This window comes from Bos mutus, chromosome 22 (genome assembly GCF_027580195.1).
Source record: "Bos mutus isolate GX-2022 chromosome 22, NWIPB_WYAK_1.1, whole genome shotgun sequence".
Classification (NCBI taxonomy): domain Eukaryota; kingdom Metazoa; phylum Chordata; class Mammalia; order Artiodactyla; family Bovidae; genus Bos; species Bos mutus.
Window position 1 is genome coordinate 26,235,066 of NC_091638.1, and position 15,999 is coordinate 26,251,064.

A 15,999-nucleotide genomic window follows, 5' to 3' on the forward strand; every position below is an offset into this window, starting at 1 on the left:
ATATGTTCATCTTAATTTTACATTTATCGTAACTAGAGAGTTTATTGGCATATTACAGTTTGTAGATGATATTAAATGGTCTATTTGTAAAAATTATCATTCAGCTCAAAATACCTTACTTACACCTTTATGCTCTACTAATTTATACTTCATTTACAGATATCCCAGGATCAGAGGCAACTGAAGGTAAGGTTGATACGTAAATCCTGACTCTCCTTATGTGGATAGAAAAAAGGCAAACATTTTTAGAGTACGTGAAGTTGAACGTTTATTGGGAAAGTTGAATTTCTTGTATACTGAAAATATTTTTAAACCATACATATTCATAAGCATAATACAAACACCACCTACAATACAAACACATTTTAATAAGGTTCTACTATGAATATTAATTCTAGCCAAAAGAAAATCAGGTAAACCAGTTCTGCGTATCTTTTATCTGCTTTGATGATGTAATCCAACAATTTAAGATATAAACAAAGTAAGCTTTGGCACAACCCTACTTACGTCACTATGGGAACTAGGATACATACTACCACAGATTACAAACCCAATCCCTTCATAATCAATTTAAAATTGTTACAAGAAGCAAACCTTAATGACATGTAAACATTTTTAGGGTTTCAGTTGGCAATTATGTCTTAAATGCTTAGAAAAACACACCACCATTTCTCATTATTGTTCTCTCTTTAGCTCATCTCTTCCATGAATATAAAGTAGGAAAAATATTATTTGAGACTTCCAGCATAATTCCATTGTGCTTTACACTTTTATAAATATGGATACATCTAAAATATCAGATGCCTTTTTACCAACAATAAATCCACCAAATTCACATTTTCTTATAAACACATGCAAAATTAGTGAAAGACACTTTTGTATAGCAAAGACCCTGCTTAATTTCCTTCTGATTAATAATTTTGGATGGCATGTGCAAACCATACTGCTCATTGAACAGTAGATTTATTTCCTGTAGACTTGTTCTTCTATAAAAATATATTTATGTGTTCACAGGAAAAAAGTTGGTATGTGTGGAGTGACTTTTTGACGTATCATTAGATTAGAGGTTTGTTTATGAAGTTAGAAGGCATCTTAGCTTTTATCATTTTCAAATTTTTCTTCATACAAAAGAACACCCTGTGACAGAGATAAGGTAACTGAGATCATCGTTAGCACTTTAAAGTCGAGACAGTTTGAAGCAAAGGGGTCACGCAACTTGCCTAAGGTTTACGTACAACGTCAGTGCTGGAACCAGGAAGAGAACTTGCATTTTCCTAACCCTCGAACAGCTCCCTAGGAACTGATTCCCACCATCAATCCTGGAGATTATATACAATCTATTACATTGAAATAATATTGGCTGTAGGCTAGAGAAAGTTAGTCATAGACCTATTCCTTCTGTGCAGATTCCCAGTAGAAACCAAATGCTATTGAAACAGGGTAATGAAGAGTCATAGCTAAAGGCAATCTTCAAGCAATCTCGTTTTTCAAATCCATATGTTTGGGACAGTCAGAAAATATGAGCAGGAACATGCTTATTGCTCACAAGTTAAAGAACGCTGTGATCCAGGAAAATAAAACATTATTTGTGTTAACTTCTAATTGAAAGGTGATTAAATTTATATTAATCCTAATGCATTTTTGAGACTATGTCCAACCTGCAGAAACCTTTTCAGCTGATGACAAAGATGAGGAACCGGGATACTGGAAGAAGTAAGCTCAGAAGTCCTAACCTTGGCCTCACTGATAGCTGAGTACCAGAAATTCCCCCCAGGTAAGTCCAAACATGATGACTCTTCCTCGAGACAAGCTCTGCCTTAAAATTAGGTGGGGATCAAGCTCAAGGTGCTGGAGGGGTGTGTGGCTCCTCATTCCCAGCTTGAGGACCACAGTGCCTTCCCACTTTGGAAATCCTTCCATCAGAAGTGTGGTCAAGTCCTGACCCACCAAGTATTGTTGTAAGAAAGACATTCTTTTCTGCTGCCTATCCATTTGGGAGGACACACAAGGTTTAAAATGGTAATTAGATATTCAGTGTGGATTACTGCTTGACTGTTATACACAATCCCTCATTTTGGTCCACAAGAGAGAGAGTGGGCTACATGAATAAAAGTCAAGGCTTGAACAATCTGTACCCATGGGTAGAGTTCAAAAATGAAAGTAAAACCTGCGAGTTGGTTTCACGTAAACATAATTCAGAAATATACTTAAGGATTTAATGGTAAGGTTAAGAAATATTTCCATAAAATGAGAAGCTCAACACTGAATTTTACTGACACATATGCACAGTCCTTCATAGTATTTCTAAACTTCTCTCATGTACAATTTGAGAAGGACCAGTAGTTCACAGGCCAGGAAATAAATTCTCTGAATTTGTACTAGCTTTGACAGAAGGAGAACACAGAAAAATATCCCACCCTGAAGATTCTTAAAATGTGATATAGGCAAACATATATATAGGAATTTATGCTGTAAACGGTTTTTCTTGGCGGGCTGGGGTAGGAGTACAGTCAACAAAAATTTACTTTGAAAAATATGAAAACATTCCCCTCAATATTTATATGATATTTTATTTTGAGATTGTTGGAAAAGCATATAAGAACAAAATCCAAATGCTTTGTACAAAGTCTTCAGAGTTTGGGAACCTCATGTTATTGGTCATAGCTGTGGATTGATGAAAAATGGTATATTACTATATACTCTAGCTGTACAGACATGCCTGTTAATGTTCTTCTCACTTCAAAATAAAACAATCTCTATTTTAAATTGTGTAAATATTAACATAATATGTACAATGCATTCACGAAATATATGGAACATACCATTATACAAACATAGGTAAAAGCAGTCAATTTAGAAATGGAGATATCAAATAGATACAGTTGTCAGACCCCAGCATCACAGACACCTCTCTTGCCTGTTCTTTCGTAAGATCACCTTCTGACCACTGCTTCTATTGCAGCTGAATTGAGTCCAAGAAAAACAAACAAAAGTGTTTTTAGGTGTCATAACTGATAGAAACTAAGTTCATGTTGAAACTGAAAGAATTCTGTTTAAGCAAGACCATCTCAGGGCAAAGAGTTAGGAGCTCAATAAATACTAATTGATTGTTCACCTAAGACTTCTGCTAGTAACATTTTAAATAATAAATTCAGACTATATATATTCAATGAAGTGTTATTTAATAAGACATTCATATTCCTCTTTACAGCTTAAATAACCAGGTGGCTTACCATCTTTTAACCTGTTATGAAGTGAAGTCACTGAGACAGTTCTCCGAGACTTGAGTACACGTGTGCACACGCAGAAAACCCACAAGGCAGCAACATCTATGCAAACACAGTGAAGAGTGGAGCCAGGCAGGGATGATTTCAGCGGAGAGAGACTTTGGATTCAGTTGAGGTGAACCTAAATACAGGATCTGTTTTTGTGGTTTGCATTTTGAGCACCTGAAAAAAAAAAAACTCCAGGCCTATAGTGCTAGGTATTTTCACTTTTTCAAGGCAGTGCTCTTTTTCTGAACAGAGTTGCAGGATGTTTGAATTCTGGGTGAAAGCTTCTGCCAGAATGTTTCTATTCTATATGAAAGTTCTTGCTCCCTTGAACAGTTAAATCTGGAAGGTTGGTGTGAACCACTGGTTTGGTGCTACGTGCTCTGTTTATGCCCGGAGTGGAAACGTTGCTGTGGAACTCCCATTGCTTTCCACAGATCCCTTCTCCTTAGACCCAGCATAGGCACCGATAAAAGAGCCATCCTCGTTGAAGAGACCGTGGTCACCTTCTCCGTACTCCACTAAGCTGTCGGCACTCTCTGTGGCCTGCATATCCCTGTTAAGGGACCGAAGGCTTCCTTTGAGAGGTTTTTCGTCACTGTCACTAGAAAATCAAAAAGAATAGTTTGACAAAATCTGAAATATTCCTGGAAAGCAAGACTCATGCCAAAGTGCTAATAGGTTTTAAAAATTTCCAGATAATCATGTTAGCACTGAAGACAGATTCTAAATGACCCTTTCATAAAGAAATGTTTAGAAAGTCATTACCAATTTGTGTTATGCTGAGTAACTGAGAAACTTTTCTGCCATTCACAACACTCCTGCTTCCCTTTAAAACTGAGACACACAGATATTCAATCTGCTTATGTACATAGAAAACAAATGTTATTTCCTACACTTTCAGAACTCCTGGTCATCAAAGCTTGATCTTCTGTCTTCACCTTTGATCCTCCGTATTTTTCCAGATCCTTCCAAAAATGTCTCTCTTATCCAGGTTAATCAATTAAATTCTGTTTCTTGTAACCAAAGAACTTCAATACAGTTTATAAATTCAGGGTTGTTAAATTAGAAAAAGAATAGCTGGTATTTTTAGAATAGGAATGTTACAAGTATCCTGCATTTATGCTCTGAGTTTTATTCTTTAACAAATCCAACTCTGAGTTAGTAAAATGTCTTTCATATGATACAGTTTTCTTCATTTCTAGCTGAGGATTTTTTTTTTAATACCAACATCTTTCACACTATAAAGCTGTATACCAAATGAGAAGATTTTATAAAATTCTAAAAAGGAAAAATTGGGGTAAAAGGTAATTAGCACATGATGAGTACTTTATAGAATGGGGTAGTAGCTGGTGGTGTCCATCAAATTGTTCCATTTTGCTCAGTTTTTCTAGAAGCAGGGCAGGATGGTACTTCACTTCCCTCTGTGTTAGGCAGTGCCATATGATTTGCTTTGGCCAAAGAAAAGTGAGCAGGAATGACAGTGTCACTTTAGAGTTAGTGCTCCCTGTGCCATATTCCGGTTCACTGCTGTGGTGACCTGCATACTCACCTACCAGCCAGTTGTTCCTAAGGACCAGGATGGCCAGAGCCATCTATGGTGGACACAGGCATGTGGACACACAACTTGAGAGAAAAATATCTGGAGTTGTTTTCACTAGCAGCATAACTACCACACAATTGCACTCATCTCACACGCTAGTAAAGTAATGCTCGAAATTCTCCAAGCCAGACGTCAGCAGTACGTGAACTATGAACTTCCAGATGTTCAAGCTGGTTTTAGAAAAGGCAGAGGAACCAGAGATCAAATTGCCAACATCCGCTAGATCATCCAAAAAGTGAGACAGTTCCAGAAAAACATCTATTCCTGCTTTATTGACTATGCCAAAGCCTTTGACTGTGTGGATCACAATAAACTGTGGAAAATTCTGAAAGAGGTGGGAATACCAGACCACCTGACTTGCCTCTTGAGAAACCTATATGCAGGTCAGGAAGCAACAGTTAGAACTGGACATGGAACAACAGACTGGTTCCAAATAGGAAAAGGACTACGTCAAGGCTGTATATTGGCACCCTGCTTATTTAACTTCTATGCAGAGTACATCATGAGAAATCCTGGGCTGGAAGAAGCACAAGCTGGAATCAAGATTGTGGGGAGAAATATCAAGAACCTCAGATATGCAGATGACACCACCCTTATGGCAGAAAGTGAAGAGGAACTCAAAAGCCTGTTGATGAAAGTGAAAGAGGAGAGTGAAAAAGTTGGCTTAAAGCTCAGCACTCAGAAAACGAAGATCATGGCATCTGGTCCCATCACTTCATGGGAAATAGATGGGGAAACAGTGGAAACAGTGGCAGACTTTTGGGCTCCAAAATCACCACAGATGGTGATTGCAGCCATGAAATTAAAAGACACTTACTCCTTGGAGGGAAAGTTATGACCAACCCAGATAGCATATTCAAAAGCAGAGACATTATTTTGCCAACAAAGGTCTGTTTTTCCAGTGGTCGTGTATGAATGTGAGAGTTGGACTGTGAAGAAGGTTGAGTGCCGAAGAATTGATGCTTTTGAACTGTGGTGTTGGAGAAGACTCTTGAGAGTCCCTTGGACTGCAAGGAGATCCAACCAGTCCATTCTAAAGGAGATCAGTCCTGGGTGTTCACTGGAAAGAATGATGCTGAAGCTGAAACTCCAGTACTTTGGCCACCTCATGCGAAGAGCTGACTCATTGGAAAAGACCCGGATGCTGGGAGGGATTGGGGGCAGGAGGAGAAGGGGACGACAGACGATGAGATGGCTGGATGGCATCACTGGCTCGATGGACGTGAGTCTGAGTGAACTCTGGGAGTTGGTGATGGACAGGGAGGCCTGGTGTGCTGCGATTCATGGGGTCGCAGAGAGTCGGACACGACTGAGTGACTGAACTGAACTGAATCAAAGTAAAAGAGTGTTTACTAAATGGAGGAAAGAAAAATAAGCATAGAGGCAAGGAGAGCTTACCATGAGGTTCAGATGTACATTGGTTAGTGTGTGTGTGTGTGTGTGTGTGTGTGTGTGTGTGCGCGCGCGCGCGCGCGCGTGTGCTTAGTCTCTCAGTCGTGTCTGATTCTTTTGCAACCCCATGGACTGTAGCTTACCGGGCTAGGCAAGAATACTGGAATGGGTTGTCATTTCCTTCTCCAGGGATCCTCCCAACCCAGGGACTGAACCCACATCTCCTGCATTGGCAGGAAGATTCTTTACCATCTGAGCAACCTGGGAAGCCCACATAAGTTAATGCAGGAGAGCTAATGAGAATATTCCACATCTCTGTTTATAATGATGGATCCAGGGCAGGGGCCAGTCAGAGCCAACTGAGTCTGCTCTGTAATATGGATCCTGGTCGTGTGTGCTAATGGTCGTATATGCTTGGAAACTGCAACAGCTCCCTTGGCTGCAGTATACAGAGCACCTGACTGAAAACAACAGAGTCCTCAACAGGAACAGGTAAGTCAAGAAGAGGGTGATGGGAAGGTGAAGATGCACACTGACAACAAGAGAGTGAGAAGGGTAACACACCCTCAAGAGGTACTTACCTCCTACCAGATTTCCTGCAGTTTCTCCCATTTTGGCACACTTGTGTAAGTTTGGTCCAGGGGTTAAGACTGACACAATCTTTTTCATCCTTTAAAGACTGTCTCAACCTTCTTTGGATGAACTCTTACCAGAGCTCATCTTAGACAGCAATAGTTGCTCCCTTTTTTGTTCTTATTCTCTTTAATTAATTGCAATCATTTGCATAGATAATTCCCCCCCTCCCCACAGACTAGGTTCATCTTGAGGACATGTTTTGTGACTTACACACCTTTGTAGGTCCACACCGCAGGTACACAAAATACACGTTTATGCGTATACACTGAATACAACCTGAGTTCACAGTGGCTACGGTGAGGAGTGACTACAAGATATTTTATCTATTTTATATAGATAATCTCTAAATAACAATACTGTCCTGTGAATAACACCTTTCAAGGAAATTGTCCAAGCACACAGAGTCTACCTAGATAGCAGTTACACCTCTTCACACAGACATCTAGTTGCTATCAATCACTTGTATTACTATTCTTTATAAGGGTGTTAAAATGTAGTCCTGTAAGCTTTAAGTAGAAATGCTTTTTTTTTTACATATTTTAAAGTTTATTTAACCTGATGGATATATGCTTTGATGCATTTTTAAATGGAGTGTAATGTTTACCTGTATTCTCCAAAGGTTTCATCTTTCGCTGACTGAACTTCAGGGTCTGGGTGAAGATCCTCCTTTTCTTTCACTAAACACACACAGGTAGAGGAGTAATACGAGTCACTTTTAAAGACATATATCTTCAAAGCACTGTTAATAAGTCAAGTGTTTGATGTCTGTACCTATTCACTCATCTTTCACCTCTTTGTTACCAGCGTTACAGCCTGGTGCAGTTATACATGAATTCAGTATTATGTGGGCAACATGTCTTAATGAAAGAGTCAAACGTAGTTACAGTCGCTCAATGAAGACCAAATTACTGCATGTACATTTCACTGTGCTTCCCTTGTGGCTCAGACGGTAAAGCGTCTGCCTACAATGTGGGAGACCCGGGTTCTATCCCTGGGTCAGGAAGTTCCCCTGGAGAAGGAAATGGCAACCCACTCCAGTATTCCTGCCTGGAAAATCCCATGGACTGAGGAGCCTGGTGGGCTACAGTCCATGGGGTCGCAAAAAGTCGGACACGACTGAGCAATTTACTATGCTAAACTTCCTGAAAATGTCATTGGCTGATATCAGATCGATGTTGTTAAACTACAGGACTAAAAAGTCTATCATTGCGTTGTTCTCTTCTTACTCCAAACTGCCTCAATAATCAGAATATTAAAGTCTATAATACCATAGGTTAAATGAGATTTATTCTAAACAGTGGGATATAGAACATGAAGATTGTTGCCTCCTTGTGCTCAGAAAATTCGAACTAAAATCCCCTGTCATGGCACCTTTTACTACTTACTTGCAGAGAGATGAGAATTTCTCTTGGTTTTCCTGCAGTGTGAAATGCTGACTTGTGTTTAAGAGCACAGTTTGAAGAAACTCCTTCAGAATCTGGATAAGGTAACACTTCACAAAGGACAATTTGTTGGGCATATACTCAAAGGGAAATGCTATGTCTCTTTACAAATTGAATGAAGTTAAAGTATTAACTAGGATGATTTTTATTTATATTTTATGTACCATTAATTCAAGAGGTATTAAACCTGATATATATCAGAGGAATAAGGGATGCATTCCCAGCAATGGTTAAGTTAACACAGCTAACTAGTAAACCCAGTACTATTAGAATGTACTAGTGCAAAATATCTCTGGGTCATGAATTTATAGAGAGGCATACTGTTAAAATATATGTGTGTGATTTACTAACAAGTCTCCCTAACATCTGTGATATTTTACAGATAGAAAATAGAAGCATGGAAGTATTATATGCCTCTCTAGAGCCTATTTTATATACTGCTGCTGCTAAGTCGCTTCAGTCATGTCCGACTCTGTGTGACCCCAGAGACGGCAGCCCACCAGGCTCCCCTGGCCCTGGGATTCTCCAGGCAAGAACACTGGAGTGGATTGCCATTTCCTTCTCCTATGCATGAAAGTGAAAAGTCAAAATGAAGTCGCTCTGTCGTGCCCGACTCTTAGTGACCCCATCGACTTCAGCCTACCAGGCTCCTCCGTCCATGGGATTCTCCAGGCAAGAGAACTGGAGTGGGGTGCCATTGCCTTCTCCACACTTGATATACTAGAAATGAATATTTCATTTTTAAAAAGTGAAATACTTTCATTCATAAAACAAGTAACTACCTAGAAATAATTCTGTTGATCATACATACACCCTTTGGTTAGTTATTAGAGGAATTTTCTTTTCCTCTCAGTACAGTATATTAACTAATGTACTAATATAAATAGACTTTAATGTGTAATTAAAACAATTGAAGATGTCTCTTACGAAGGTCTCCTAGAAATTAAATGTAAAATGTGAAAGTTAATTGCTCAGTCATGTCTGATTCTTTGCGACCCCATGGACTGTAACCTGCCAGGCTCCTTGGTCCATGGTATTCTCCAGGCAAGAATACTGGAGTGGGTTGCCATTTTCTCCACCAGGGGATCTTCCCAACCCTGGAATTAAACCCAGGTCTCCTGCATTCCAGGCAGATTCTGTACCATCTAAGCTACCTGGGATGTCCTAAACAGGTAAGTAGAATTTACTTGGTAAAATTTAAAGTCATAGTAAGAAACAGCTTTACCTGAGTACTTTCCGCCTTTGTTCCTCTTCACAAAGCAAACAGTTAACAATATTAGTGTGAGTAGAGCAATTGCACACATCAGTCCAATAAACCAGCCTTGAGTGGAGATGTCATCGTACAGACCAGCATATTCTGTTGTACAAAGAGAAGCACACTGAGTCCTGGAAACAGTCTTTGACATTAAGCCCCTTTGGGGAACATTAAACATCATTTTTAAATAAACAAAATAGCATCACTTTTGTCCTTGGAGTGCCCCTAGAGGGTATGTGATTTGAAGTACAGTTCATCAGGAGAATCCTGATAAATCGTTAATTCATTGTTCAGAAAGGGCCCTCTCAAACTGCATTTGACTCTTAGGATGAAAACCAGAGAAACAGTAGAGACAGATCAAGATGAACACAGTAGCAGCAGCAAGCAGGCAAAAGCACAAGCTGCCTTGGTTACATGCAGATTGCCAAGGAGATTCTGGGGGTTTGCTTTTAGTTTTTGTTATTAACACATGTTAATTAGCCGCAGACATTTTTACGCAACTACTCTGGTAAAAACAATTAAGAGGTAAGTCTGGATGTTGGTGAGACATTGTTCATTTCGATACTTTTAAAACGCTATGCCAAAACAAATTGACACTATAGTTTTTACAGCCAATGTACTTCATATTTTCAACATAGGAAGTATGTAAAAGTAAATAATCTACAGAGCATAGATGTATTGTCTAAGATGGCTCCAAACAGAATCTCATTTCTCACCTCTCCCTCTTGTCTCAATTACATCTTCAAAAATGCTATTGTTATCAACCCAATTCTTAGTCAAAAGGCGAACTACATGTTCAGCTCCCGGCTCAAATGCCTCTACTGGGTGAATCTTTTGAGTAAGATTTACTCCTTCTGATATCTTCCCGACACTTTTACCTAAGAAATGTACACAGTTAATTCATATGAATTGTAATCACTGAAAAGTAGGACATGAAAAGCAAAAAAGTACTGTTATTTGAGATGAATGAGAGCCATTTGTAGCATTTTTTTCTCAGTTCTGAATTATCAGAAGATGAAGAAAATCAACATTTCAAGATTTTCTTTTTTAATGTGCTGAGATGGAGTATATGAACTTAATTCATGTCCTTTAAAAATGATACACTTGTTGATGAAGTGATGCTATAAATTTGCGTGGTCATATGAATGGTTTAAAACCAAACACAGACTTCAAAAAACTGTACAATGTCACTTTGTGCAATTTGGACTTTCACAAACCTCATAGGAACCAGATTTGGAGATTTTGGCTTAGAATTGAAAGCATATGGCATTAAAACCTTTAATCTACATTACTTCCTTGCCTTGGTCATTTTCATAAGTATTGATAGAATAGCATAATATGTTCATATATTAAATGTTTGTTTGAAATTTCTAGAAACTTAGGCTACATAAAAGTGCAGGTTTATAGGTACTTTGAAATGAAATGTATTGAAATTTTTGAAGTGTTTGAGAACTTTACAATTCAAAATAAATGTATGTCAATATATTAATTGTAGAATATTATAGCAGATAAAAATATGACAAGTATAATTAAAATATACATATAATATCAGAAATTAAAACAAAATATCTAAAATAATTTTGCTGTTGATCCATAATGTTGCTAAGAATTAACTCAATAAAATTAACAATGTTTAAAGGCTTTAAATGAGAATGTGTCACATGTTAAAATTTAGGTATAACTTTTCAACACAGAGTAAAAATTGATTATATAGTTACTGATAACACAAAGACATCATTAAAAATGGCACCGTGAGAAAAATAAGACCAGTTATATTAGTTGAAGAAAGCCTTCAAGATTGAACACTTGAAACAAAACACAATTAATTTTGCCTTTGAAAAACAGAAATTTAGTGTTCCATTAAATAGCACAAGCTTTTGAAAAATAGAGCAAAGCACGGATTTTATTGCAACCAGTAATAACACAAAAAAGAATATTTCTGATTAACTCGATTTCCCCCCCTTTTAGATTATGGAATGTAAGCCACCTGAAAATCAGAGTGACAACCAGAAAATGATGGGGAAAAAAATGCTTGTGTATCAAATCCCATTCTCTGATTTAATGCCAGATGACCTTAAAATGGACCATCCAGGCAGAGCAAAGAAAAGAAAGATTCAGAAACAGATTCCAATTTGCACAAAAGTTAACATTTTTAGAGTATTTAGTGATAGCAAGATGATATTCTCAATAGAAAGATAAATTTTTTTCATTTTTCCCCCAAAGATCATGCTGAAATCAAGTGGAAAAGACTAGTTGTTTTTTCTGTAAATATGGCAATATAGGCCTATAGAAGAAAATTCAGTGTCAACAGGGGAAGGGGACAGTAGCTGACATTGCAGAATCCTGAAAAAGAGCACAAACATACTAGTAAGAAACACTTTCAAATCATGACACATGGGAATGAAGAAATATGCTATAAGATGCTCAAGTACATTAGTTATAGTTTGAATTTGCAGAAGAGAATAGCATCATTTATATAGCCACATAAACAGCATTTCCCACCCTCTGAAAACAACTTGTCAATGCAACCAAGCCCACATTTGCCAATATTTCTATATATACAAGAATGCATGACTATTGTAAGACAATTTTGTGATTTTTTTTTTCTTACATGCTGCTAATCGCCAGGAATGGGACTAGCGTTTCTGATATACTGTTGGTCCTTAAATAAAAGTAACCCTCCCCAGGCCTTAAACTCTGTTTTAGAAAATACTACAGTTGCATATTTAGATTACCACTATACTGACTTATTTTCTTGGTGTCAGACACTTGTTAACCATTTGAACTCTAGAGGAACAAGAACCTTTTAGTTACTGGAGTGTTTTCAGTCACCATTAAAAGTAGGTAAATAAGTTCTTCAATTCACTTGGTGTCCAATACATCCTTGGGAACAATTTGAGTTTTTGAGAGAAACTATTTTGGATATGTGTGTGTGTATATATACATATGTATATATACACATTCCCCCATAAAAGAAAGTTTTGAGTATATAGGAACTCTTAGGAAAACATAAGCTCTTCAGTATTTACATTGAGTAGGAACAAAATGAGAGGAAGAAACAAACTGACCAAGGTCACAGCATAACCATTTACACATTCATTTCATAGTGATTCATGAACTGAAACACATTGTAATATATGTCTTATATAAATGACAGACTGTTCACGTTTCTTTGTTACTATTTTCTCTTTTTTCCCATGGATTCTACCTTTCATTTAATCTAAAATTTGGGAAAGCATCCAGAACAGTGGATGCGTAGTACATGATACATAAATGACTTGTTTATTTTTCCCTTCTTGCTCTCTCCCAGTTCCTTTTGCCTGCCTCCAATACCCCTCTAGGTCTCACCAACTTGAATTCTAGGCAAGGCCCTCTTTTTTAAGCTTAAAAGTATGTCTATCCTTTCCCCCAATCCACTTCCCTTTCTTGCTTTACCTTCTTATTTTATCTCCTAATGCCCTGTTGATAACATAGAAAGCTTAGTAAAAATACTTCTAAAATCATAATTGGAGAAATAATTTTGGAAGGGAAATGGGCTGAGTTGGAAAAAAAATAGAAAAGTAAAATTGAATTAGGCGAACTATACAAATGAAACGATAGTGTTATGAGCCAGTTTCAAGCTAATTACTTGGCATCATCCAGTAGACAGTAAAATAAAATTGGTTTATGAATCACTGTATAGATGAGTCATGACATGGAGGTGAAATGTGTTAGATCAGTGGTGCAAAATGTCTACCAGTGCAAGAGGCAAACATTTTTCTGGGTGGAAACATTTCCAAAAGAAAAATACCCGCTCTACTAACCTTATGACTAACTTTGTGACCTTATAGCCCCCTATTTTAATTAAAATTATAGTTCCTGACCTTATATACACTGAGGCTATAGTTTGATTACTGTTGTGCAGAAATCCATAAATTGAGTCAATGTGAACTTTAGAAACAAGAAAAATAAATTCTGTACATCAGTGGAAAACAGAAGGTCAGACAGATTGAGAGCACAATCACTTCTGATTTATAGTGACTACCATGGTGCCTTCCTTTCAGAGCAGTTTAAAACGGAGCATGCATAAACCTCCGGTACTTACTCCCCTCTCCTAATGTAGCACTCTCCTCGGTGATTGGTTTTCCACAGCCCTTTGAAGTGCAAGCCCTCAAGTAGAATTTGTACTTGGTAGTTGCACTGAGGTTCAAAAGACGCCAGCTGGGCTTTGATGGAGTTGTAATGTTGATATCATTTAGCTCTCCAATTTCATCAGTGTCATTTACTGAAGAAAGAAACATGAACATCAACACCTCGGATTTTGTAGTCTTAGCCATTCAATTATGCCTTATTTCTGCTTCTATTCATGCTTGTGGCCTGCCATCTTAATTATTCATAGTCTCTATCAACTCAATTCTATGAGGTAGATACAATTATTATGACATATTATCCAGGGGTAATTTAAGATCTGGCAAGAATAAACACACTGCCTAGATCTAGAGCCACTAACTGGCAAACCTGGATTTGAATCTAAACCACAGCCTTTTAACTCCGAAGCCCATGCTCCTAATCACTGTGCTACACTGGACAGCCTCTGCAGCTTTACCATACCTATTAACAATGATGAGCTCCCCCACTGACATATTTTCATTGTATCCTTGACGTGTGTGTGTGTGTGTCTGTGTATTAGTCACTTAGTCGTGTCTGACTGTTTGTGACCCCATGGAGTTTCGCCCTCCAGACTCTTCTGCCCATGGGATGTCCCAGGCAAGAACCCATGGGGTGGGTTGCCATTTCCTCCTTCAGAGGATCTTTCTGACCCAGTGATCAAGCACGGATCTCCTGCATTGCAGGCAGATTCCCTACCATCTGAGCTAAGTACTTTTTAATCTTTTATTGTAAAAATTTGAACAGTGATTTACCAGAGTCTTCTATAGTTTCTGGTTTACTATGTAGCACTGAACAAGTATTCAAGGACTCAAGAAACTGATAAATTAATGTATTTTAAAATGTCTACTGTATACTTAGCACTATGTAAAGTGCTGTATAGAAAAATATGATTTAGATAGTGCCTTTCAAAGAACCTGCAGCATAGCAAGATCTTGATATTTGTGCAAGAGCTCAAAGTGCTCTAAGACTACTGAAAGAATAATCCGAGATGAAATGGTATGTTCAAGGTTGTGCAACCATTAGTGGCAAGAAAAGGGCTAGAATAAACACTCTTGACACTTGGTCCAAGAGACCCTAAAAATATATTTACTCTTTAACTTAAAATGCCTTCATTGTAGATACAATGCAGTGAGATAAATGGAAATGAAAAATTACTAATCCAAACATAGGAAAGAAATAAAATAATCACTCTTGGTCAATTACTTGAGAGCACTCCTGTAAATAGCACCAAGTCAATTGAAAAACTACCACAATCAATGTAAGAATTCAGCAGAGTACATAGAGAGCTCTCATATACACACTCAACGACTATTTAGAACATATAGCCACAAAAATAGATAAGCCATCTAAGAATATTTCAATCACTTAGTAGATAGCTAAATAAGTATAGATATAAGACTAGAGATCTCTTTAAGAAAATGAGAGACACCAAGGGAACATTTCATGCCAAGATGGGCTCAATAAAGGATAGAAATTGTATGGACCTAACAGAAGCAGAAGATATTAAGAAGAAGTGGCAAGAATATACAGAAGAACCGTACAAAAAAGATCTTCACGACCCAGATAATCACAATGGTGTGCTCAGCCCAACATCCTGGAATGCCAAGTCAAGTGGGCCTTAGAAGCATCACAACGAACAAAGCTAGTGGAGGTGATGGAATTCCCATTGAGCTATTTCAAATCCTAAAAGATGATGCTGTGAAAGTGCTGAACTCAATATGCCAGCAAGTTTGGAAAATTCAACAGTGGCCCCAGGACTGGAAAAAGTCAGTTTTCATTCCAATCCAAAGGAATACCAAAGAATGCTCAAACTACCGCATAATTGCACTCATTTCACATGCTAGTAACATAATGCTCAAAATTCTCCAAGCCAGGCTTCAACAGTATGTGAACTTTGAACTTCCAGATGTTCAAGCTGGGTTTAGAAGAGGCAGACGAACCAGAGATCAAATTGCCAACATCCATTGGATCATCGAAAAAGCAAGAGAGTTCCAGAAAAATATCTACTTCTGCTTTATTGACTATGCCAAAGCCTTTGACTGTATGGACCACAACAAACTGTGGAAAATTCTGAAAGAAATTGGAATACCAGACCACCTGACCTGCCTCTTGAGAAATCTGTATGCAGGTCAGGAAGCAACAGTTAGAACTGGACATGGAACAACAGACTAATTCCAAATCAGGAAAGGAGCACGTCAAGGCTGTAAATTGTTACCCTGCTTATTTAACCTATTTGCAGAGTACATCATG

General features: G+C 37.9%; 1 protein-coding gene across 3 annotated transcripts in view; it reads right to left on the minus strand.

Moving 5' to 3' along the window:
- Positions 1-260: 260 nt before the first annotated feature.
- CHL1 (cell adhesion molecule L1 like) overlaps positions 261-15,999 on the minus strand; it is a 226,658-nt gene continuing 210,919 nt past the window's right edge. For 2 of the 3 annotated variants that reach the window (XM_070359418.1, XM_070359419.1), the window contains exons 24-28: positions 13,685-13,864; positions 10,317-10,478; positions 9,571-9,702; positions 7,508-7,580; positions 261-3,876 (exon numbers count right to left, since the gene is read on the minus strand). In XM_070359418.1, coding sequence (XP_070215519.1) covers positions 3,660-3,876; positions 7,508-7,580; positions 9,571-9,702; positions 10,317-10,478; positions 13,685-13,864 — 764 coding nt within the window. In that variant the 3' untranslated portion in view covers positions 261-3,659. The remainder of the gene's footprint in view (positions 3,877-7,507; positions 7,581-9,570; positions 9,703-10,316; positions 10,479-13,684; positions 13,865-15,999) is intronic. The other variant, XM_070359420.1, reaches the window with a different exon arrangement.